Raw genomic sequence first — 23,223 nt, forward strand, 5'->3', positions numbered from 1 at the left:
ACCAACACCTAAATCATTTACCATAACATAATATTCAAACCAAAACACAAACGAACCACTCTCGACAAACACACCTTTTTCTCATCCCAGATCGAATGCAACTCATACCCAACTCTATCATAATCAATAACCCTAGCCATCCCACCATCATCCAAACCAACAACTAATCAACTATTATCACATCATGTACTACACTTTCCATAACACTCACACTTACTCAAAATAAAATAAAAATTCTTGAATCATCCAACATAGCCGGAGAAAGCAAACCAAAATGAACTAAAAAAAAACTCACACTTCACAGTTCACACCACACCCCAAAACCTCCCATCACACCACCCCTTTCCTTTCCCTCTCCCAAAACCAACCTGTAATTCGCACGAACTGCATCGAACTTCGTTCTCCCCCCTTTCTTTCTCTCTCTCTCATTGGATCTGCAATTTTACCAAATCCATTCTTCATTTTCTCATTTTGATCTCTTCTCTCTCTATCTCCTTTCTTTGATCCCATCGAACTCACCCCCCAAAAAAACAAACAAAAACCTAACAATTACACTGCAAAGATTACAGTCTAAACAGTAGAAGAAGAAGAGGAGAAGAGAGAGAGAATTGAAAACCCATTTTAGTTCTCTTTCTCTCTCTACGTGGGTATTTCTCCATTTCTTTCGGAAATGCCCTTACCATGAGCAAAATCCCTGAAAAAGAGGAACAACAAATTCGACTAACATCCACCCAATTTCAACAACAACACCAAGAAGAAGAAGAACAAGAAAAAGAAACATTCTACGAGTCTCTTGATCGGATCCTCTCTTCTTCAAATTCCTCTACTTCAAATTCTGAGGATGATAACGACACCGTTTTGTCCCCTCGGCGTAACAAAACTCATCTTCATCACCCACAACAGTGCAACAACAATGGACATCTCAAGTCTTGTGTACCTAAATTACCAATGTCGGTTCAAAACTATGATGTTTGGATATCCTCTGAATCATTTTCTCTCTCCTCACTTGAGCAGCGCCGTGATCGCCTCCTCCGGGCTCTTGGGTTGTCCTCTGACCCGTCTTTGTCGCGGCGTAAATCGTCTTCTGTTCGATCTGTGTCGTTTGATCATCATACTGTTGGGGGTTCTGCTGACCGAGCTGTCAATTCAACTCAGGATCATCTTTCTGGGGGTATGAACAGGTCGAAATCGGATCAATGTAATGTTTCTTCTTCTTCTTGTTCTTCTTCTTCAATTCTTTCGGTTTCTGATACTGTAAATAGAGATTGTATAAGCAACAATAAGTACAATGTTGATGTTGGTAATACTAATAATGATAATATTGATAATGTGGTTGTTGATAATTTGGTGAGTAATGGGTGTATTGGGTCGGTTTTAGTTTCGGGTTTGGGTGGTTTGAATAAGGGGGAGGTGGGGGGAAGTGGTAGTCGGGAAAGGATCGATGAGATAGAGGGGGAATGTGGTGATGAGAAGGGTGTGGTTGATGAGATTGAGGGTGAAAAAGTGTGTACAATTAAGAATCTTGATACTGGAAAAGAGTTTGTGGTGAAAGAGGTCAGAGAAGATGGGATGTGGAACAAGGTTAAGGAGGTTGGGACTGGGAGGCATTTGACTATGGAGGAGTTTGAGATGTGTGTTGGGAATTCCCCCATTGTCCAGGAGTTGATGAGACGGCAAAACGTGGAGGATCAGCTTAACAGTAACAAGGATAATGGGGAGTCTAATGGGAATGGTGACAATGGATCCAAGTCGAAGAATAAGGTTAGCTGGCTAAGAAGTATTAAGAATGTGGCCAGTAGTGTTGCTGGGTACAAGGACAGACGTAGCAGCGATGATAGGGATACCTCCTCAGAGAAAGGTGGTCGCAGATCTAGCTCTGCTACTGATGATAGTCAGGACACATCGTTTCATGGGCCAGAGAGAGTTCGTGTGCGGCAGTATGGGAAGTCGGTTAAGGATCTTACGGCAATGTACAAGAGCCAAGAAATTAAGGCCCATAATGGGTCTATCTGGACTATTAAATTTAGCCTAGATGGGAGGTTCCTGGCAAGTGCTGGCGAGGATTGTGTAATACATGTTTGGCAAGCGGTGGAATCTGAGAGGAAAGGTGAGCTTTTGATGGATAGACCAGATGATGCAAGTTCGAGCCTGTTTTTCTTGACAAATGGGTCACCAGAACCAAATTCGGTTTCCTCTAGTTTGGATAATCTGTTGGAGAAAAAGAGGAGGGGAAGGCCATCTATCAGCCGGAAATCTGTGAGCTTGGATCATATTAAGATTCCTGAGACTGTTTTTGGGCTGTCAGAGAAACCAATCTGTTCATTTCAGGGGCACTCAGATGACGTGCTTGACCTCTCGTGGTCCAAATCTCAGGTCAGTAATGTTGCCATTTTTTGCTGTAGATATTGTCATTTGTCTTGCAATAAGGAGCATATTTGAAAGTGGCTAGTTTCCTCTAAATGTTGCAATATAGTATGTAGGTGGTTTCTTTCTAGAAGGCAAAAGCTTGTTTCTTTTGGCTAGTCTTCTTATTGCTAATTTTGGTCTTTGTAAACAGAGTTTCCGCTAAAAGTATTATCAACATAAGTGTTTCTTTGTTGATTGGAGTTTCAACATTGTTTCAAGCATTGAACGGTGGTCAGAATTAGAGCATACTTGTTTTGTAATTTAGTCGTGATATTAGGATAACTCAAATGCAAAAGCTGAAGTTTTGGCCATCTTCGAATAATAATCCCGACTTGAGATACTTTCAAACTGATCTAATTCCAGAAAAGCACCCAAAGGAAAGAACACTATTATACAACTTCTCTTTTATGTCAAGAGATTTTTTTTAATTATAAAGAATTATTATCTTGCTTGAAGATAATTATTTAGTTTGTGCAAGTTAATAGAAGTTACTCATTGTCTCCCCTCCCCTCCGGCCCCCAAAATTTATTTTCTCATCCCATTATCCTTGTTTGCAGACATTCTCTTGCTCTCTGTCTTTCTCTCTCTCTGTATCCATATCTGTAACTGTTGAATTTATCTTCTTTCTCTTTGCTTAATTCACCTATTCTCCCTTGCTTGCTTCTCTATCATGATCATAACAGATCATTACTAAACTTCCCCTTCTACGGCTTCCGTGGCTCCCTCATCTTTCAGTAGCCAACTTATCGATCTAAAAGAATCTAATGCTTTCTTTCTTTTCCTGGTTCTCCTTTGCTAATTTTCAATGTAGACCCCTTAATGGTTGCTCTAATCCGTTTTTACCAATTGATAAACCTGAAAGCCCATAGCCCCTCCTATCTTCTATGTCACCTTCCTTTCCCCCTCCATTTCTTTTACTTCCACTCATCCTACATTTGCAGTTACGGGAGACCCTCTTATTTTTACACCCTGTACTTGCATACTATGCATGTTAAGTTTTTAACAAGATTAAGGAGACATCAATGACAAATGTAATGCTGTTGACGGGGTTGACTTTCAGGAGAAACCCCTACTTTGGATTATTTTGCGAATATGTCTTGCTGGGATTATGTTCAAAGATCAACTGATCGTTGATCTTCAATTTTTCCTAGAATTGTACTTGGTCTTTATTAATAATCAGCTTGAGGATGTTTCCTTTCCAGTGATAATTTGCATTCATGGATGTGTCTTTTCAATGGAACAATAGCCTAATCTTGAAGCTGAGAATGGGAATGCATCATAGATTGTTTTTAACTTCTAGAGTGGTGCTTATGCAAATAAAGGGAAGGACTTACAATTTCAAACAGTTGCTTGATGGCCTTCCATATCTATTTTGATAGATATGTATGGCAAAGGGCTATTGCAAACTTTAGTCTTGTTTTTTTTTTTTTATCCGGACTCTTCAATTATTTGAAGTACCCAATCTTGATCATTGGCACTTTGACATTGGTAGTTATCTGACACTTCATAGTGGACCAATAATAGAGGAATCTTCGTATAAGATAGTCGAGTTGGACACTTGACACACATGTTTGACACAATTACTCAAGTCTAGCACAAAAATTTTTAGAGAACTTTTGGTACATTTTGTGCCCCTTAACAAACTGATATTCTACTGCCTGTTAATTGAGAGTGCTTGATGTGGTAATTTCTCAATACTGATATTTCCATTTTTGGTGCCTTAGGTGTCACAAAATATGACTTTCGGTACCTCCGATTTACCAACTATTTTCACTTTGGTTCCTCACCCTAACAACATAATATGTTTCAGCAAATTGCTTCTGTGGAAGTTGTGGAACGCACTTCCATAATTTCTGATAATTTTGTAATGCGTTAAGAAAGAAACTAGTGTACCAAATTAGAAGGCTAACTATTCATTGGTTTTGTTGGACTTGCTTTTTATAAATGACTATTTTTTATTATGTTATGATTATTTATACATACAAATCCTCTATTATTTGCAAAAAAATCCAGAAAACCCAAACTTCTCTCTAAAGGTTAAAAGAATCTTGATAATGTGAATATCCAAATTTTTTGAGGTATTGAAAGTGGGAATATGCGAACTTGAGGTATTCAAAGTGGAACTATCCAAATTTGAGGTGCCCAAAGTGGAAATATCCAAATCTGATGTATCCAAAGTGGCATTGTGTCATATCCCAGGGGCCTGATATGAAGATTTTCTATTTTTTTATATGAAGCATCATTCATGATTAAGAAATCACTGCATGTATATTGAAAAGCATGCTGCAGCACATTGAAAGTGCTTTCCAGTTATCTTATAAACCTATATATATTCCTTTTCAGCTTTTGCTTTCATCCTCAATGGATAAGACAGTGCGCCTGTGGAACTTATCTAGCAAGACTTGTTTAAAAATATTTTCCCACAGTGACTATGGTAAGTTTGCTTTCTTCAGACGTTAGAGACAACCCTGTTCAATCTTTTGTCGTTGTTGAATTGAACAAAGTTATTTTCATCAAATTGATATGCTACCCCAGAGAAGTTACGGAGGTTCTCATTACTGATGGTTCTCTTCATTACAGTTAGCTAATCAGTAGCTTACTGTCTTCTTATGATTGTATTTTGGCTTTTTACAGTAACTTGCATCCAGTTCAACCCAGTTGATGATAGGTATTTCATCAGTGGATCACTAGATTCTAAGGTTCGCATATGGAGCATTCCTGATCGTCGAGTTGTTGATTGGAATGATCTGCATGAGATGGTCACTGCTGCCTGTTATACTCCGGATGGTCAGGTATAGTAAATGTGGATTATGCAAGTGTATTGACGCCTTACAGTATTGGTAATGATTTTGCTGTTTGCGGGATACTAAGGCTCAAGGATTTGATTTCTTGTTTTATTTTTTAAAGGCTGCTTTGGTTGGTTCATACAAGGGGAGCTGCCGCCTATACAATATATCTGGTATAATATGGTGCAGTCTCTTATGTGATTTATTTGACTTGGTCATAAGATGTGAACTTGTTAATTTTTACTGTTATTCCAGAAAACAAGCTGCTACAGAAGTGTAAAATCAACTTGCAGAATAAGAAGAAGAAATCCCACCTCAAAAAAATTACTGGTTTCCAGGTGAGGAGTTGATAGCAAATTTGCATCCTTTAATGGCTTGGAATCTAATCCTTTGCCTATAGTAGCAAAATGTGGCCTTACTACCTTATTCCGATCTGTCTTTCATCTGCTGACATTCGCATCCTTTCATTCAGCAGTTTGCGCCAGGGAGTTCTTCGGAAGTTCTGATAACATCTGCAGATTCACGAGTGCGGGTTGTTGATGGTGTGGATCTGGTTCACAAGTTTAAAGGTACACCATGGTCTTTCCAATTTCTTGTCATTAGATGCTGGCTTCTGCTTCTGCTGTGCTCAGTTGTATTTAAGCAGTGAATTTTGCAAGTCAGTGTGATGAATGGTCTTGATTGTTGGTTGAGAACGTGCTTTTCATCAACTTATTTTGATGAACAAGGTGTTGATGGAAAAATGTTGCTTTGAGTTTGGGGTTCTATTCTAGTGGCTGACAAAATTTGTTTCACATGAGCAAAAGTAATGGTTGAGCCATATGAGGTTGAGTTGGACTGGGCCTTATGAAACTGAGGTGGGGTTGCGGCTTTTGTGGTAACTTAAAATGTGAACTAGTCAACTCGCAATGCATTATAGGAACATGCACCATTTCATGGAGGATAGGTCTTGGCTACGTACTGGAGGAAATGTCTCTTAGTGGTGCTCTATGTGGGTTTTTGTTTGTTGCCAAATAGTTTGGCTTCCAAAGGTAATAGTCACTTTTGTCAATCTTGTAACTCTAAGCTTTTGAACAACTGTTGAAGATGATGCATATCTTGGTGATCTATGGAAGGAATTGAATTGAGGGTCTATGATGTCGGTGCAATATGGCTTCAGACTTGGATGCTCTATAGCTGTCTGATAGGCATGACCATGAAATCTTTAATCATCAAATTTATATTTGGGTTAGTTTTAGGTGACAATACTTATGTTTTTAAACAAGTGATGTTTTCGGCTAATGGATGGTAGTTAATCTCTTCAAACAAAAACTGAAAGCTAAAACACACTGATAGAGATAAGTGAGGGGAGTATTATATGAATGCTGAGTATAGATTGGAAGGTGGAACTTTGGAAGGTTCTTATTATCTCCTGGAAGAGAGTTTACTAATAAGTGCTAAATCTATGATGAATGCTTACATTGCTCCCTAAAGTGGCTTTTATCGTACAGTGCAACATTTTTTTGCTGCATAGAGTTCACGTAAGTCGCATTGTAAAGGTGTATGGTTTCATGCTCCCTCTAAGAGCATGTTTGTTGGTTCAACATTTTTTGTGCTCTAAGAAACGGGATCAAATACCTACTCCTTTTTTTCTTGTTTGATTCAACCCTTCCTCAACCCAATATTATTACTTGGCTATGGGCTCCCCATTGTTTGTTACCTTCCATTCCCCCTCAAGTGACGAAATCCTTTTGTTGTGTGGTAATAGTTACCATTTGCTTTCCATCCTAAGGCTTGAACCAAGCACCCAATAAAGATAACAAATTTCATTACCATTCCGCTCTTCTATTTGATTCCATTCCCTTTCCATTATGACTTGAGCCAAATATGCTCTAAGTTAGTACTTCCTTCGTCCCTAGAAGATTGCCCATTTCTTTTTAGTTTGTCTACAAACATTGCCCCATTTCCTATTTAGGTGACATGGTACCCCAGACTCTCTCTCTTCTTTCTCTCCTAACCCTACACAGTACCCAGTATCCACTACATAACAAAACTACCAACCCAACCCACTTATTGATAAAGTTTCAGATAGGGAATGGGGCAATCTTTAAGGGTTGGGGGGAGTAGCTGTTTCTATTCTTTTATCTGCACTCCAATAAAAAAGATTATCAGATAGATCAAGTGCTGCCTGGAGTTTTTTTTGTACTTTACTCATATATGGCGTACCTTTTTTTTTATGAATGAAATGATGATTTAAGTAAACAAAGATTAAATACTCAAGAGTCAACATCTTGGTCTGGTTTTGTCACTATTTGGTGGACAACTTAGAATGTGATGTGCACTGGCTGCATTTCTCCAAATCACGATAAGATGTGAAAATCTGCCTTGTATCTAAACTATATGATGTTATTGAGTATCAGGAAAGTAGATGACTGTTTGCAACAAATAGTTGAAGTTGCATAGTGGTAATTGCTTCTGACATTTTGCTTCCATCTCTAAGCTTAGTACACTCTTAACTGGTTCGAATTTGTTCATGTAACTTTTTGCCTTTTGGCAACATATTTACGATCTGAGTGTCCCATGTTGCAGACACACATTTAAAGTAGTAAACTCAATTTTGTGGTCCCTCGATTTCATTACTTTTTTAATCTTAGTGTCATGTTCTAATTGGGAGAGCTGCATTACATAGTGATGTACCATTGTTTTAGAGAGGATATTGATTTGTCCTAATTATTACAATCTGGTGATGGTTCTCTGACTTGGAAAAAAACAAGGTTTTGCAAAGCATAGAACCTTATTGAAATCTTGAGGGATTAATATGAATTTACACTGGTACTGTTAACAGTTAAGGGTGTCCGTTAATGCTGCCTGGCTAGTTGCTGTTGTAGGGCCAATTGACATTCAACAATAGGTACAATACACTAGAATTTACAAGATGCAAGGATTTATACAGTGTTTATCATGACTGTTTTGTGCATATCTTTGTACAAGAATTTGGGTAAAAATTACTTTGCTGCTTGTTTTTAGCACAAAGAATGTCCGAGGTTGAGCAATTCATTTGTAGAATTAAGGTTGCTAGTCTTCGAGATCTGGGAGAATTATAGGTTGGTCTCTTGGCATGAGCTAGGTGATCTGGCCCTAAACTGAGAACTTGAGGACAGTATGTTTTGAAATATTCATTGTCGATCTCCACTCATTATATTACCTCAAAAAAAAAAACAGGGATTTGAGTTACTGGCTGTTCAGATTGAAGTCTAGAGATTTCGCTTCATTTTTTTTATTTCATGCATAAAAGATGTGAATTACCATATGAAGCAACATCTATTTTGGACTAAGTAAAGCCCTTGCTGTTGCTTTTGGTTGAAGCTTCAACTGTCAGGCAGCTGAGGATTGAGATTATTGAAAACTACTCAAAGATGTGATATGATGATGTTCTTTAACATTTCCTGCTGTGCAATGATCAATGAATATTTTATTGTCATGTGTTCTCTCAAGTCTTAGGTAAGATATAATTTCCTTTTTCTAAAATAGGGTTCCGCAACACAAACAGTCAAATCTCAGCTTCCCTCACTACCAATGGCAAGTATGTGGTATGTGCCAGTGAAGATTCTCATGTGTATGTGTGGAAGCACGAAGCTGAGTCCAGGCCTAGTCGAAGCAAAGGAGTCACAGTTGCACGTTCTTATGAGCATTTCCACTGTCAAGATGTATCTGTGGCCATCCCATGGCCTGGAAGGGGTGAATTTTGGGGAGCCCAAGATCTATGCTCTGAAGAGCAAATTGGAGTCCACCATCATACAGATGAAGTCTCAACAGCCAATCACCCTCCAACGCCGGTGGAGGAGTTCTATGGTAACGACAGCTCTCCTGCATCTGGTTGCAGTAATAGTCCATTTCGTGGTACAGTATCTAGTGCACCCAACAGTTATTTCTTTGATAGAATTTCATCAACATGGCCAGAAGAAAAGCTTCTTCTGGCCACTAAGAATCGGAGTCCTCGTGTTAGTTTGGACTTTACCAACGGAATGCTTCAAAACCAGCCTGCTTGGGGAATAGTAATAGTAACCGCTGGCCTCCGAGGGGAAATCAGAACGTTCCAGAATTTTGGATTGCCAGTTCGGATATAAATATGTTTTTTTGTTCGCCTTTGTTACCATATCATGTACAGGGAGAGTGTAATATTTATGAGTTCCATTTCTTGCTTGCTTGTGACTTATGGTTGGATGAAGTCTAGAAAAAAAAAAAAGCGTATCCAACTTGTGAGCATAGGAGGAAGAAGTACAGATTTATATTGGAGGAAGGGGGAAAAAAGAGTTAAAAAAAAGAAGAGAGGAAAAAAGAACTTTACACCCTGAATTTAGACAAGATGGATTTTTTATGTAATCCAAAATTGTAGAGTTATGCCACAAAGCTTATTATTGAATTAAATGAATTCTTTCACAAAATTCATTCACAGTATCCATGTGCCTCAAGTGTACTTTATGTATATAACTTGGAAATTGTCAGTTCCCATCATGTGAAATGACATCCTGTAATCATCATTATTTGTGCAAACAGCAAATGTCAGTAATCATTTTTTTTTTTAGTTGGGAAATTCAACCCTACCTGCTGGCGTGCTATGTGTTTCATCTCTAGATTAGATTATTTTGCCAACCCAACGATTTTGTATTTGGTACCGCACAAATAAGAATGGATGACTGAGTGAAGGACAATTGATGAATTCATATTGATTATTAATGCTTAATTACCAAATGATTGAGAAGTTGAGTTAAAAGCAAAATTTTAATCGCAAGTCTTAACTATCCCAAGTTCAGAATACTCGGCCAGACTAGGGGAAACGACGGAGAACTGGCGAAGGGGAACGACAAGGAAGGGGGAGTGATGGGAAACGGGAATGGGGTGGGGGAAACGACAGAACGAGGCAGGGGAAGGGAAGAAACGAGATTTTAATAGAATATCGTTTTAGGCCAAATTAAAGGACTAAGGCTTGTTCTTTTGGACTTATTTTCAGTTCAGTTCAGATCACTCAAGATAAGTTCAGTTTAGTTTAGTTAAAATAAGGTCAGTTCGGTTAAAATAAGTTCAGTTCAATTCAGTCTTGTCTAATGTTTTAATTATTATTTTTGTTTTCAATATTGCTATTAATATTGTTATTATTATTAATATTATAATTATATTAACGATGAATATGTTTTTTATTTTATTTTTTTTAATTTTGTTGATTTTCATTATTATTTATTATTATTATTATTATTATTATTATTATTATTATTAATATCAATATTTATTTATATTATTATTTATTATTTTCATTATTTATTATTTATTATTTATTATTTATTATTTTTATTATTATTTGTTATTTGTTATTTGTTATTTGTTATTTGTTATTTGTTATTTATTATTTGTTATTTATTATTTGTTATTTGTTATTTGTTATTTGTTATTTGTTATTTGTTATTTGCTATTTGTTATTTGTTATTTGTTATTTGTTATTTATTATTTGTTATTTATTATTTATTATTTGTTATTTATTATTTATTATTTATTATTTATTATTTATTATTTATTATTTATTATTTATTATTTATTATTTTATTATTTATTATTTATTATTTATTATTTATTATTTATTATTTATTTATTATTTATTATTTATTATTTATTATTTATTATTTGTTATTTGTTATTTGTTATTTGTTATTTGTTATTTATTATTTATTATTTATTATTTGTTATTTATTATTTATTATTTATTATTTATTATTTATTATTTATTATTTGTTATTTATTATTTATTATTTTTATTTATTGTTATTTATTATTTATTATTTATTATTATTTATTATTTATTATTTATTATTTATTATTTATTATTTATTATTTATTATTTATTATTTATTATTTATTATTTATTATTTATTATTTATTATTTATTATTTATTATTTATTATTTATTATTTATTATTTATTATTTATTATTTATTATTTATTATTTGTTATTTGTTATTTGTTATTTATTATTTATTATTTATTATTTATTATTTGTTATTTGTTATTTGTTATTTGTTATTTGTTATTTGTTATTTGTTATTTGTTATTTGTTATTTGTTATTTGTTATTTGTTATTTGTTATTTGTTATTTGTTATTTGTTATTTGTTATTTGTTATTTGTTATTTATTATTTGTTATTTATTATTTATTATTTATTTATTATTTATTATTTATTATTTATTATTTATTATTTATTATTTATTATTTATTATTTATTATTTGTTATTTGTTATTTCTTATTTCTTATTTCTTATTTGTTATTTATTATTTATTATTTATTATTTATTATTTATTATTTATTATTTATTATTTATTATTTATTATTTATTATTTATTATTTATTATTTATTATTTATTATTTATTATTTATATTTATTATTTATTATTTTATTATTATTATTTATTATTTATTATTTATTATTTATTATTTATTATTTATTATTTATTATTTATTATTTATTATTGTTTATTTTTATTATTTATTATTTATTATTTATTATTTATTATTTATTATTTATTATTATTATTTATTATTTATTATTTATTATTTATTTTTTATTATTATTATATTATTTATTATTATTATATTTATTATTTATATTTATTATTTATTATTTATTATTTGTTATTTGTTATTTGTTATTTGTTATTTGTTATTTGTTATTTGTTATTTGTTATTTGTTATTTGTTATTTGTTATTTGTTATTTGTTGTTTGTTATTTGTTATTTGTTATTTGTTATTTGTTATTTGTTATTTGTTATTTGTTATTTGTTATTTGTTATTTATTATTTATTATTTATTATTTATTATTTATTAATTGTTAATTGTTAATTGTTAATTGTTATTTGTTATTTGTTATTTGTTATTTGTTATTTGTTATTTGTTATTTGTTATTTGTTATTTGTTATTTGTTATTTGTTATTTGTTATTTGTTATTTGTTATTTGTTATTTGTTATTTTGTTATTTATTATTTATATTATTTATTATTTATTATTTATTATTTATTATTTATTATTTATTATTTATTATTTATTATTTATTATTCTCAACAAATTACCCCGACAAATCACAAAATTCACCATATACCATCAATGTTTATAAAATTCACCATATACCCCCGAGTTTTCAAAACTGTGCACGATCTACCCTTTTTCTAATGGACGTTAAGTCATCGTTAGCTTTATTTACGATATTGCCATTATTAATCTCCAACCCTAACTCCTAAAATCTAAACTAAACCTTAACCCTAAAACCTAAACCCCTAACCCACCCACTTCCCCCTGCCATCCCTCCCAAGACACAACATGAACGTCTGGCTTGGACGTTGTGTCCATGGATGCAACGTCTAGGCTAGACGATGTGTCCATGGACACAATGGCCATGCCACACGTTAGCCTATGAAATTCGTTTTTAAAAAAATTACCTTGTCGGAAAAAAATACGTCGTTGGAAGACATTGTTGTCGTCGGTGGTGATCGTCGGTAGCGATTGGTGGTTAGTGATTTTAGGTGGTGGTGGGAGAGAGTTGTAAAAACAACCAAGGGTATAATGGTACATTTATATGGTAGTTGGGGAGATTTTAAGTAGTTTTAAGGCGATGAATAGAAGTTCAGTCCAAACAATAGGGCTCTTCACTTGTTCCTGAACCATATCGAAGACTCACATGTTGCCTAGTACAAATCATGTTGAGAACATCCTAACACAAAGCTCATCAAGCTCATTAATAGATGTTGGAGACAGTTGTGGAACCCCATGTCCCCTATAAGCCAGCGCAACCAAACATGTTCAGAAGTTGTGTCAGCAAGAGCACGATATTCAGCTTCAATACTAAAACGTGCAACAACTGTTTACTTTTTTCTCTTCCATGAGATAAGAGAATCTCCAAGAAAGAAACAATTACCAATGGTAGATCGACGATCAGTGGATCATCTGCCTAGTCGGAATCAATATAGGCACGTAAGATTAGAGGTGAACCAAAGCAGAAACGAGTCCCATGGAACATTGTCCCTTTAACATAGCGAAAAATACGCAATATAGTGGGTTATGCGAGGGGAAGACATGAACTGACAGACAATATGGACTGCATATGCAAGGTCTGGACGAGTGAGAGTGAGATAAATAAGGCTTCCCACAAGTTGTCGATATAATGTTGGGTCGGACAAAGGCACACCATCTGTAGGTGTAACCTCACATTACATTAAATAGGAGTAGATGAGGTCTTACTATCAGTCAGATTTGCTTTAGACAAGAGATCGCCGACATATTTGGCCTGTGTAAGATAGTACACCCTTCCAAGCCCAAAAAATAACTAAGATGGCCAAGATCTTTCATCTCGAAGTTCTGATTAAGAAAAGATTTCAAATCATTTATGTTGTCGAAGTCGTCATCAGTATTAATCATATCATTGACATAAAGTAATAAGAGAATACATTCCTGACTCGACAAAGAAAAAGAGCTTGATCATAGACTGTAGGCAAATCCAAAATGATGAACAGTAGAGCTAAACTTCTCAAACGAAGCTCGTGAGGCTTGTTTTAAACCATATAATGCTCGACGAAGACGGCACACCTTATTGGGTGGATGATTATAACCCTGGGGTGGCCGCATATATACTTGTTTTACAGATCGCCATTAATGAAGACGTTTTTTACATTCATCTGAAAAAGTTCCCACTTTTTGCCGGAAACAACTGCAATCAGACTTCAGACAAAGGTAAGACGGGCAACAGTGGAAAATGTTTCTTCATATTCTTCATAATCAACACCATACTCTTGCTTGAAACCTTGTGCCATTAAACGCGCTTTGTACCTTTCAATAGAGCCATCATATCAAGTTTTAATATTGAAAGCCCATTTGCACCCTACAAGGGACTTTCCTGGAGGTGGGTCAACTAAATCCCATGTCCAAGGCTTCCGTAGGGCCTGAAGTTCTTCAACCATTATTGCTTGCCACTAAGGACCACAGTTGGAGGATAGAATTGGCCTCTCGATAAGTTGTAGGCTCGTACAATGATTCAGTGGCAGCATAACAATGATAATTTCGTTGAAGATAGGATGGGAACGTACTTTCACGTGAAGAATGTCGTGGCTCAAATGTACATAAATCACTAACCTTTGTGAAAGAAGAGGATAAATCTAGAATTTTTGTCATTGAATCAATATAGCATAACATTGGAGAGCTATTGCTGTAATCTAGAGAAGCAGAAGTAGATGAGCTTGTAGAAGATGAACTTGTAGGAGTAGATATATCTGGGATGTCTAATGGTTCCATCGAAGGAGTTTCGTCACTGGTTGGAGTAGGCACCTCAAGCTCAGTTTCTGTATTATCCTTAAGAAACAAATCAACAGAAGCATCAGTAAAATATGAGGTGCTTTGCGCAATATGTACCTGGAGAGTGATGCAAACATTTTATGCTCCTATAATACAACATGACGAGCGATTCTGATACATTGAGGGATAGGATCCCAACACTTATAACCTTTGTGTGCAATACCATAGCCAAGAAAACAATATAATCTCGCCCTTGGTTCTAGTTTTGTATGCTCGTGAGGTTGAAGAAGAACGAAAAATACACAACCAAACACGCGAATTTAAGAGAATCATATTTTGGGGTTGTACCATGTAACGTTTCATAAGGAGACTTATTTCCAATGACCAATGAGGGATCGATTCAGATTGATATTATACACAATAGTAAGAACAACCTCTCCCCAAAAATATTCAGGATATGGTCCAGAGATTAATAATACACGTACAAAATCTAAGATATGCCGATGTTTTCGTTCGGCGTTCCCATTCAGTTGGGAGGTGCCAGAATACAAGTACTGAATAGTTGTTTCATTACAAGCGAGGAAGCTAAAAAAACCCTTCTCCATGCATTCCATTGCATTATCAGACCGAAAGATCTTAATTTTGCAAGCAAATTGGGTATCAACCATAGCAACAAAGTTGAAGTAAATTTGTTTTAACTAGTTACGATTTTTAGGAAGGTAAAACCATGTATATCTGGAATCACCATCGACAAAAATAACAAAATATTGTAGACCATGAAGGGAATTGGGAGAAGGACCCAAATATCTGAGTGAACAAGATCAAAAGGAGCAACAGATACAAAGTCGTTATTATTAAATGGCAAAGCATGATGCTTCGCAAGTTGCCAAGAAACACAATCCACTTTTTCGTGTTTGACAGAGCCTAAAACACCACTAAAATCAATGAGTAATCTAGAGGAGGAAATATGACCCAATCTGGAATGCCAAATTTCTTGAGATAATACAACTGCAGCAACATAAGACTCTAAAATTGTTGTTGGAGGCTTTGGAAAAACCAAAATAGAGATATGGCTTCAAACAAACTCTGCACCATGTCCCCAATATTTCACCACTTTTAGGATCCTGCACACAACAACCACTATTTGAAAAATAGACATCCAAGCCAAGTTCACATTCAATGCAAGCTGAGGGACAAGAAAAGCATCAGACAATGACATGTTTGCAGTTGAAACATCCCAACATGATATGCATCGATGAATTATCAGCAGTTTCGATAGAAGAATTGTGATAGGGGAGTCTCTTGTTAAGAATAGAGCTAGTATTGGAGGTCATATGATTGTAGAAATCAGAGTCAAAGTATCAGGAGGACGATATACATGGAGTTATCAATAGAGCTGATATGGTTGGAGTGCTATTTATTTGATTGATAAAGGCATGTATATCATTTGAAGTGATCGATGAAGGGGGTGATCAAAGATATTAGTTATAGCATCAGATCTGTTGGAGCGAGATTGAGATGGTCGAGTATAACTTCTGCCCTTGTCATGTTTAGCTTGCAACTCACGACATTATGAGATGAAATGACCAGAGTGCTTGCAATACCAACTTAACAGTCAGGCTTGTTGGAAGAAGATGCTATAGGTTTGGAGGCACAAGACCAGCCATGACAACATTGGGATAATAGACTCCTTCTTGTGGGACTTTAGCATGCCAAGACGTGTCTCTTTAGATAACAACTCTGCAACAACACTTTTAAGTGTCGTGAATGTCTCTTTATGCAACAGTGAGCCACATAGATTTTCATAGTCACCCTGTAAAGCCATTAAGAATTGAATAACTCGCTGTTTATCACGATATGCGTAGAAATTTGTAGCATCCTTTGCATTCTCCCACTGAGGCTCCGACAAGGTTAGTTGGTCCGATATAGAGTGCATAAGAGCAAGAAAGTCATAAAAAGACTATCTAGAAGCTTGCAACATCGTGGTTCTCAACATACCTTAACTACAAATAACAACTTGCATCACATCACAAATGATAAATACCCAATCATCCAAGAATTAGTGTTCATCGTCACCCCACATCAATTACAGACACCACGCACTGGTTACAAATTAAACACACAAGCGATATAAAATTAGGGAACATAGTCCCAATCCATATTATAATACAAACCATATGAAACGAAAGCATACATATATGCGAATTAAATAGCATACTTTCTTAATTTAAAAGCAAAAAATGAAACTAATATAGCCATGAAAATCATATTTGGGAATTGATCATGGTGATGACGAATTCCCTATCAATACTGCGAGGGATTCGATTCAACTCAACTAGGAACAATTTTCTGATATGAACGACATGTTGCATTTTTGTTGATAAACAAAAGGAATTCGAAGAGTCCCCCCTAACGAAAGAGGCATGAATAAGCATTGAATTGGAGTCAATACGAGAATAAGTTATCGTGCTGAGGAAAGTGGTGGGATCCACATCTCAACCACATGATTACATGGAATAATAGTTGCCTCTCATGCCGTCACAAGTCATAAGACAAAATCTTCGAGATACAAAAATTTTAGATGATCATCCAGATCACATACTAATTTATATTTAAAGAGTATATGTATACGAAGTATTCCTTGAATACACATGTCTTGTGACCATGACTAGCGAAATAGTTCTAAGCAACAGATTAGTTAAATCATAATGGCGATGAGCCACTAAGTAGTAATTGATTTAGTTATTTGGTTTGTATCTCATAACCTTGAGGTTGTCGGAGCAAATCCCAATAGAGGCACTTTGGGGGTAGGGATTTCCCCTTACCATTCCCCCTACTCCCAAGGGACCTTACCTGCAAACCCGGATCGAATTGACCTGTGCGAGGTTTCGATCCGATTAGAGCGTCTTCTCCTTATCTTAAAAAAAATAATGGCAATGAGCCAATGACTTACTAATTGACCTAGTAGCCCACTACATCAATCCATTCAACGTAACTTCGCAGCCCAAACACAAAATTACCAAACAAAAAAAATAATAACGATGATCACATTTTTGATATTTTGCACTATACTTTGTCACTTTTCTTCCCATCAAATGCTACCCCATTCATTCATTATATCCTGTGAATTACATGACCAGCCCATACAAGGAGTGGCTTGTCTAGGGAGCCGAGCATAAACACCAAGTGGACCCTTGAAAATCCTTTCTTTTTTTCTTCAAAAAATTATAGAAAACATGTAAAGGAAATCTAAAGCTCAAATTTTGATTGGCCAATGACTAATAAAGTGTAGATATATTCCTGAAAATTATCTTATCCACACATATCTTCAACTCCCTTTCCCTTTCTTTTCTTATTGGATCAACACTTTCCTATAAATATTTGGCCCCGCCACAACTATCTTAAATATCAGTTTCTTCAGCTCTGCATTTTACTCAAACTTGAAACTTTTTTTTATAACAAATAACTTTTTCCAAGTTATTGAAGTTTACTATATAAAAAACCAAAAAAATGGCTCTCCAAGCTACATCTTTGCTTCCTTCTGCTTTTTCCATCCCTAAAGAGGTAGGTTTTAGTATTATTGTCACTTCACTACTTCAGTTATTACTTTTTTTGGGCAATTTGATATTGCAGTTTTTAACATGTCATAGGATACATTTTGCATTAAGCATAATACTATCTTGTATATAAATCATATACTTTTGTGCCAGTATATTTTGATTAATTTAAAACTGTCATTTGTACCTTTGCTAGTAACAAACATTAATAATTTTCTTCATAATCTAAAAAAAAGTTGACTTATCGAATACTAACGTGGTATATATTGTTTAGAAAATGTAGTAAATATCTTAAATGTTACATGCATGTCTTTTTTCCTTTTGTTTGTTAAAAATTGAAAGAATTTGTTTCAATACCATACTTCGGTTATTGGGATGAAGTTGTTTATGATAAATGTTTATGTTTCTTAACTTACAAATGTAAAATTGGTGTAGGGAAAATCAAATGCTTCCCTTAAGGACTCAAGCTTGTTTGGTGTCTCTCTTTCGGACTACGTTAAAGCTGACTTTACCTCATCTGCTTTGAGGTGCAAGGTAGGATCTTTTGCCTAATTTACTAAAATGTCTCACACTTTGCTCTCATTGAGTTATTTCTTCATCTTAAAGAAACTCTAGCTTTGAGACATAAATTTATCCCTCTATCAGCTAGTTTACCACATAACTGCTCTCCATCAGCCTCAGTTAATGGTTTATAAATGAAAATTACACTTTTTACTGTATGATGTTGAGGCATTCTTCATAAAATTCTCCAAAGTACTGCATTCACTAAGTGAACTTCAGAGGAATTCATGTTGGATCTCTAGACAGTTGAAACTCATTCATTGATGATTTTTTCACAATGGCAGAGAGAATGCAATGCAACAAGATCAACAGTTGGACCAATCAGAGCACAAACCTCAGCAGTAGCAACACCAGGAGTGACGCGATCAACATCAGAGCAAAAGAAAACACTAAGAAAGGGCAGTGTCATAGTCACCGGTGCATCATCTGGTCTAGGACTCGCATCAGCGAAGGCACTAGCCGAGACAGGCAAATGGCATGTAATCATGGCGTGCAGGGACTTCCTTAAGGCAGAAAGGGCAGCTAAATCTGCTGGAATGGCAAAGGAGAACTACACCATAATGCACCTTGATCTGGCTTCCCTTGATAGTGTGAGGCAGTTTGTGAACAACTTTAGGCAATCAGGAAGGCCCCTTGATGTTTTAGTTTGCAATGCTGCTGTTTACCAACCTACTGCCCGGGAACCTTCTTTCAGTGCTGAAGGGTTTGAGCTTAGTGTTGGGACTAATCATCTTGGTCATTTCTTGCTCTCGAGGTTGTTGCTTGAGGACTTGAACAAGTCGGATTATCCTTCCAAAAGGCTCATCATAGTTGGATCTATAACAGGTAACTCATACACTCTTACATGTATATGTAGATACTATGTGACTCGGACTCCAACATGTGTTAGGCACGAATATGTGTCCAATTGTCTCTGTTAGCTATTTTACTTCATGATTTTGGCCCAAAATAAAGGGCCGAAGTGCCCACACATCTGACACGGTTACTTGAGGCGAAATGAGTAGGCCAAGTCGTAGTTGATATGAGTTCGCATAACAAGGATCAGATTGTATGGAAATTATAATGATAAAAGTCACATTGTGATGCCTCCTTAATATCTTTATTTTCTTAGGTAACACAAATACATTGGCTGGAAATGTGCCTCCAAAGGCCAACCTAGGGGACATGAGGGGGCTTGCTGGTGGATTGAATGGCCTAAACAGCTCGGCTATGATAGATGGTGGAGATTTTGATGGTGCCAAGGCATACAAAGACAGCAAAGTCTGCAACATGCTCTGCATGCAGGAATTCCACCGCCGTTACCATGAAGAGACTGGCATCACCTTTGCGTCTCTATATCCCGGCTGTATTGCGACAACAGGCTTGTTCAGGGAACACATCCCCTTGTTCAGAATTCTTTTCCCTCCCTTCCAAAAGTTCGTCACCAAGGGCTTTGTCTCTGAAGATGAAGCTGGAAAAAGACTTGCCCAGGTAACATCTCCTCTCACTAAAAGCTGATGGACTGATTTTGCTTGTTGAAAATATTATTATCGATAGAAATTGATATTTATTGATCGAAACTGATTATAGCTCATTAATCATATGTTATAGCATATCTTAGAAAATTTGGTTTGATTTGTCATCAGGTTGTGAGTGACCCAAGTTTGACAAAATCAGGAGTATACTGGAGCTGGAACAAGGCATCGGCGTCATTCGAAAATCAGCTGTCTCAAGAAGCCAGTGATCCTGCAAAGGCTAAGAAAGTCTGGGAGATCAGTGAGAAACTAGTTGGTTTGGCTTAGTAAGTTATGCAGATGTCACATGTGCTCTGCTAACTTTGTGCAAACGGGAGAGGTCTTGGCATCCAAATTTTAGGAATTTCAGATAGGAGTGGAAGAATTGAGATTCTGAGTATTTTGTAAGGAAACTTTTGCTTTGTAAGTAGTTCACTTGATTGTGATTCATAATAAAACCTACTAATCCCCTTTGGCAAATATTTAAGGATTGATCCCCTTATAATCCATATAAAATCATTGCATACTTCAGATACTAGTACTACTACTAGGGAATTTTTGTAGTTCAATTTCCTTTTCGCGCCAGATAAAAGTATTAGAGTAACAATAGGAGGAGCAAGATCTTAAAATTCGCAACTTTTTTTTCCTTATCTACAAACATTAAAAGTTTGCATATTTTCTAAATTAAATGGTTGCACATATATGTAAGATGAATACTAAAAAGTTTTTTTTTAGAATCACGTGAGAACCCAATGGTTGGAGCTTGGGCTCACACCTCCCAACCTCATGATCGGGAGTTCGACTCTCATTAACTCCAAATTTGGGATGTTTGTGTGGATATTTGCTTGTGGGTATGAATCCCCACTTTCCAGTCTATGAAAGTTTCCTATGGGATCTCCTTGTTACCCCCTAACTCATGAGGGCTGAGCCTACTTCGCTAGTTAATTACCGAATCAAAAAAAAAAAAAAACTAAAAAGTTGTTTTTATAATTCAAAAATAAAATTGAAACTCAAAATCACCATATTCTAAAACTCTAGGATTAATACTTGATCAAATTATCAAAAATACCATTATTAGATTATTGCCAGAGAAGCCAGATATACATAGTACTAACCGTCATAGTAAAATCACTGGCTCTTTTTATGTTACTTACAAACTGTGGTGTCGTATAAAATCTACATTAGTAAAGCTTCAGCCGTTTCTTCTTTCTTGCGAAGTTTTTTCTATGGTTGAGTATTTTCTACAAAAATACAGCGCATATACATAATACATACCCTTTCCTTGGAAAAGAATCTACAGCTCATAAGCAGGGAACCTTGCTTCAGCTGGTTCATTCATATCCAAGAACAGATAAGCCATTCCTCCAAGCCCTTCAAACAGTGAATAAGGGCGGTCACCTCCATGCATAAACCCCTCTGCGATGAGCCTTCGAGCTCTATCATGCAGAAAACTAGCAAATGCTTTGGCTCTATACAAATACTCAGCATTGCCGGTTAGACGATAAAGGGCAAGGAATACGTAGGTGTTCCCGCTGATACCATGGCAAATCCCAACTCTTTTAAGTAGACCTCGGTTCCACACTACTTCTGCAGCATCTACAGCAGCTTGTAGCAGTTCTTTATCTCCAAAAACCTGTGCAGAAAAGTGAGTGTAAATTTGAGTAGACACCAAAACTAATATTAATAAAAAGAGATGCTTAAACAGAGGCAGGGACCTGAAATCAACATCCACAAATGAAGAAAAGAAAATATATATCATAAGTAGCTACTGAAGAAAATTGATGCTACCTCATATGCTTTTGCTAGGGTAAGGGCTAACCCAGGAGCACCATGGCACCAATGGACAAGACGATCTGATTCACTTCCTTCACTTGAAGGATAGTTCCCACGGGAAACGTCCTCTAATCATATAGCGTAGCACAGATTTTATATCTTCTTGCTCATCTAGTGTCAGCTCCATACTCATCAAGACGTGCAAGATTCCAGCTAGGCCATGGGCAGCACCCCAGTACTTTTTTCCATGCCACTCGTACATCAGTGGACATCTCCCCTTCCCCAATTTTTTACCCGCTTTCATGATGTCTGAAACAATTTCCCTCTGGATCAAATGTCAACCATATCAGTATGTTACCAACTAAACATGCAAGACAACAAGAGAAATCTACGAGGAAAGGAGATCAAAAGAGCAAGACAGAAAGATGTACCATAGTGGAATAAGATATGGTGTCTTCTCCAATATGCTTCTTTAGGAAGGAGCACGACCACAGAAAACCAGTTTTTCCATAAAGCAGTTCATATGGAAGATCAGCAGGAAGCTTTATCTGCTCAGACAAGAAAATGTTCCTGAATAGAGATCCAAATGTCTATTTCAAAGATGTCACATTTTTGTGTCAAGAACATACCTGTTTGAACTCCGTGACATAGTGATTCAATAATTTTTCGTCACCAGCGTGTTTTGCAACAACAGCACCAAGAGCACAGACACCAGACCGTCCACATATAAAAGTAACATTTCTGAGATGAGATCGTCATAAAACAATCGAAGTTAATTAATATTCTGCTTGCTCTAATGTGCAAATTCATAAGTTTGTATGAGACTAACAGATTCACACAAGTTTAGACAACAGTCGATAAGTTAAATTTACAGTTAAACATATGTTCAGAATTTCAGGAGAAAAGAAACATAGTACGAACTCTTCAAGGGTCGGATAGCTTGTAAATTCCCTTACATATTGCCATCGTGCCATGTACATAAGAACAACCAATTTCTCATCGATGCATATACAAAGAATATTTCATTCCATTGTTATGTATACATCACGCATAAGAGGACACCAATTATATGAGCATAATTTAAAGTAAACTAGTTGTTGCGACCGTCATTATGAAAATTAGCTACTATTTCCCTTATAGCATGTGTTGACTTTATACTATTTATAAACTAACTTTGACCATATTTAATTACTACTATGTTTAATGACGATAAATGTGCAAAGATAAATGTCTTTTTTAATTGTTATTGGGTTAATCTCAATGTATATATATAAAAATCTTATTATTTATAATTTTTAAGGTGTTGTTAGGTTGATATTGTTCAGCATAAACGTTGGAAGTCC

The 23,223-nt window shown here is 35.4% G+C and overlaps 3 protein-coding genes across 4 annotated transcripts; 2 read left to right on the forward strand and 1 right to left on the reverse strand.

The window, feature by feature from the left end:
* Positions 1-19: 19 nt before the first annotated feature.
* Positions 20-9,629, forward strand: LOC104891615 (uncharacterized). Of its 2 annotated transcripts, none has more exons than XM_010677324.4 (7): positions 20-2,373; positions 4,750-4,840; positions 5,041-5,198; positions 5,314-5,365; positions 5,448-5,530; positions 5,665-5,761; positions 8,703-9,629. In XM_010677324.4, the coding sequence occupies exons 1-7, from the start codon at positions 682-684 to the stop codon at positions 9,296-9,298; spliced, it is 2,769 nt and encodes a 922-aa protein (XP_010675626.2). In that variant the 5' UTR covers positions 20-681; the 3' UTR covers positions 9,299-9,629. The 2 variants fall into 2 exon arrangements, with proteins under 2 accessions (XP_010675626.2, XP_010675627.2); XM_010677325.4 differs by having other exon boundaries at positions 23-2,373; positions 5,668-5,761.
* Positions 9,630-17,897: 8,268 nt separating this feature from the next.
* LOC104891616 (protochlorophyllide reductase, chloroplastic) lies at positions 17,898-20,587 on the forward strand. The gene is made up of 5 exons (XM_010677326.4): positions 17,898-18,060; positions 18,489-18,587; positions 18,899-19,439; positions 19,726-20,084; positions 20,240-20,587. The coding sequence occupies exons 1-5, from the start codon at positions 18,007-18,009 to the stop codon at positions 20,393-20,395; spliced, it is 1,209 nt and encodes a 402-aa protein (XP_010675628.2). The 5' UTR covers positions 17,898-18,006; the 3' UTR covers positions 20,396-20,587.
* A 576-nt stretch (positions 20,588-21,163) lies between these two features.
* LOC125496865 (lanC-like protein GCR2) lies at positions 21,164-22,635 on the reverse strand (the record flags this gene model as incomplete). Its single annotated transcript, XM_048642746.2, is given in 5 exon segments — positions 21,164-21,740; positions 21,896-21,998; positions 22,000-22,205; positions 22,312-22,428; positions 22,510-22,635. Coding segments are annotated over 5 exon segments (891 nt in total), but the record flags the coding sequence as incomplete, so codon positions are not given.
* Positions 22,636-23,223: the final 588 nt, after the last annotated feature.

Source organism: Beta vulgaris, chromosome 4 (genome assembly GCF_026745355.1).
Source record: "Beta vulgaris subsp. vulgaris cultivar EL10 chromosome 4, EL10.2, whole genome shotgun sequence".
Classification (NCBI taxonomy): Eukaryota; Viridiplantae; Streptophyta; class Magnoliopsida; order Caryophyllales; family Amaranthaceae; genus Beta; species Beta vulgaris.

Coding starts and splice junctions, on each gene's coding strand:
- LOC104891616 (XM_010677326.4), top strand. CDS start 18,007: ATGGCTCTCCAAGCTACATCTTTGCTTCCTTCTGCTTTTTCCATCCCT. Junction 18,061..18,488: donor CTTTTTCCATCCCTAAAGAG/GTAGGTTTTAGT, acceptor AAATTGGTGTAG/GGAAAATCAAATGCTTCCCT. Junction 18,588..18,898: donor CATCTGCTTTGAGGTGCAAG/GTAGGATCTTTT, acceptor TCACAATGGCAG/AGAGAATGCAATGCAACAAG.
- LOC104891615 (XM_010677324.4), top strand. CDS start 682: ATGAGCAAAATCCCTGAAAAAGAGGAACAACAAATTCGACTAACATCC. Junction 2,374..4,749: donor TCTCGTGGTCCAAATCTCAG/GTCAGTAATGTT, acceptor ATTCCTTTTCAG/CTTTTGCTTTCATCCTCAAT. Junction 4,841..5,040: donor ATTTTCCCACAGTGACTATG/GTAAGTTTGCTT, acceptor GGCTTTTTACAG/TAACTTGCATCCAGTTCAAC.